Source organism: Mercurialis annua, linkage group LG5, assembly GCF_937616625.2.
Source record: "Mercurialis annua linkage group LG5, ddMerAnnu1.2, whole genome shotgun sequence".
NCBI classification, from domain to species: Eukaryota; Viridiplantae; Streptophyta; class Magnoliopsida; order Malpighiales; family Euphorbiaceae; genus Mercurialis; species Mercurialis annua.
In genome coordinates, this window is record NC_065574.1 from 12,356,697 (window position 1) to 12,359,009 (window position 2,313).

Consider the following 2,313-nt stretch of genomic DNA (forward strand, 5'->3'; position numbering starts at 1 on the left):
ACGAAATTTCATTTTAATCATGACCTTTAAAAGTTGCCATTTAAAGGTACGAACTTTCATTTTGTTTCAAATCTATCATTTCAGTGTATTTTTGTTGATTAAATTCTTCAATAAACCATTAATGAAAGACCCAAATTATAAATCGACCTTAAATCTTATTATCTTTTAGTTAGAGTATATAGGATTAGGAATTTTTGGTTCGATAAAATACACTGGATTTTACTTTGGCGATAAATTTGAAACAAAATGAAAGTTCGTGCCTTTAAATGACAACTTTTAAAGTTCATGATTAAAATGAAACTTCGTGTAAAATTCGTGATTTTTTTAGGAATTAACCCAAAAAAAAATACCAAACCTTAGTATAAAATCATCATGTATTCTTAGAACACAAGAATACATAGTTCTTCAACAATGGAGTTTTATATCATACTCCTCATCTCTTTATGTCTATGTCTTCTTCTAAAACCACTCATCACTCTTCTTCTTCCTTCATCGAAACCCACCATTAATCTTCCACCAGGACCTTCCAAATTCGCACTTTTATCCAAATTTTTGGTGGGTAGAAGATCCTTTTATGAGTTAGGTCCTATTGTTTCTAGCCTACGTAAAAAATATGGCCAGCTTATTACTGTCCATCTTGGTTCTCAGCCTACTATTTTCATCACCAACAATGTTCTTGCTCACCAAGCTCTTATACAAAACGGAGCGGTTTTCGCGGATCGTCCGCCCTCCATTAACAGCCTTATTGTTAGTAATTCAAAGAAAATCATCAGTAAATCTCCTTATGGACCTGTGTGGCGTGCGCTCCGTCGAAATCTTACGTCAGGCGTTCTTCATCCTGCGCAGCTTAGATCTTTCTCCCGTATTCGAAAACGAGTTCTGAATAATCTGATTCATGGACTTCAAAATGAATCTAATCTGAAGAAAGATGTTTATGTTGAAGATCATTTTCGTCATGCTGTGTTTTCGCTGCTGATTCTTTTATGCTGCGGAGAGAGTGGTACTGATAAGCTGATTTTAGATGTAGAAAATGCGCAGATAAGACTTTTCAAGAGCTTTCCGAGGTTCATGATTTTCATTATGATGCCGAGGTTGGGGAAGTTATTGTTCAAGAAACTATGGAAGGAGCTTAACGAGATTGTGACTGGTTTCGATGTTGCTATAGTTCCTCTGATCGAAATGCGGAAGCAAGAATTACAGCAAAGCTCACGAAACGACGGAGAACAACAACACAGTTTCTACGTCGACACGTTACTAAATCTCCAAGTTCCCGGAGAAGAAGAGAACATTTCAGAAGCAGACGTTCTTGGATTATGCAATGAATTCATAGCTGCCGGAACAGACACAACAATGCTTTCTCTAGAGTGGATCATGGCGAACCTCGTTAAATATCCGCTCATACAATCCAAGATTCTCGACGAAATAAAACAAGTTATAGGCGAGAATGATTTCAAAGAAGACACGATCAAAGAAGAAGATTTACAGAAGATGACATATCTAAAAGCGGTGATTCTTGAAGGTTTAAGGAGGCACCCGCCCGGATACGCGCTAGCTACGCCCCATTCCGTGACGGAGGATGTTCAGTTAGGCGGCTACACGGTTCCTAAAGGGACTGCTGCAAATTTCTTGATTGCTGATATGGGAAGAGACCCGAATATTTGGGAAGATCCTATGGAGTTCAAGCCGGAAAGGTTCTTGAAGCAAGTAGATTACGATGTTACTGGGACTAGAGAGATTAAAATGATGCCGTTTGGTGCTGGAAGAAGGGTTTGTCCTGGGTATGGATTGGCTATGCTGCATTTGGAGTATCTGGTGGCTAATTTGGTTTGGCATTTTGAATGGAAATCGGTTGATGGTGAAGAGGTTGATCTTACTGAAAAACATGGCATCACTCTCTCTATGAAGAATCCTTTACGTGTTCATTTATCTCCTCGATTTTAATTATTTACTACCATTTATAGGCTTGGTTTTTGTGGGATTTAATGTTTTTATTCTGTATCCATTTTGTTATATTGTGAAGTCTTTTTTTTCTTATTGAAAGTTGTATCAACAAAAAAAAAACTACCTTTTAGCTCCGTTTCAGTTGCACCTTGACGTTACAATTTTATCAGCTGCACCCAAATTTGCACCTTTGGATTTCAATTTCATCCTTAAAATTAAATTGGACTCTTTTTCACTCGAGAAAAAATCATAAAAACCTTTATAATTATAGAATACTCGTTTAAACTCTTTTCCACACAAAAAGTTAAAAATGGATGACTTATTTTAACTTTTTCCAAACGGATAAGAGATCAATTTAGTACTTGAGAGTGG

At 36.8% G+C, this 2,313-nt stretch overlaps 1 protein-coding gene across 1 annotated transcript; it reads left to right on the forward strand.

The window, feature by feature from the left end:
- Nucleotides 1-370: 370 nt before the first annotated feature.
- Nucleotides 371-2,034, forward strand: LOC126681100 (cytochrome P450 89A2-like). The gene has a single exon (XM_050376481.2). The coding sequence runs from the start codon at nt 412-414 to the stop codon at nt 1,939-1,941; it is 1,530 nt and encodes a 509-aa protein (XP_050232438.1). The 5' UTR covers nt 371-411; the 3' UTR covers nt 1,942-2,034.
- The last annotated feature ends 279 nt before the right edge of the window (nt 2,035-2,313 follow it).

Excerpts from the sequence above, each read along its gene's own strand:
- LOC126681100 (XM_050376481.2), top strand. The coding sequence starts at position 412 with ATGGAGTTTTATATCATACTCCTCATCTCTTTATGTCTATGTCTTCTT.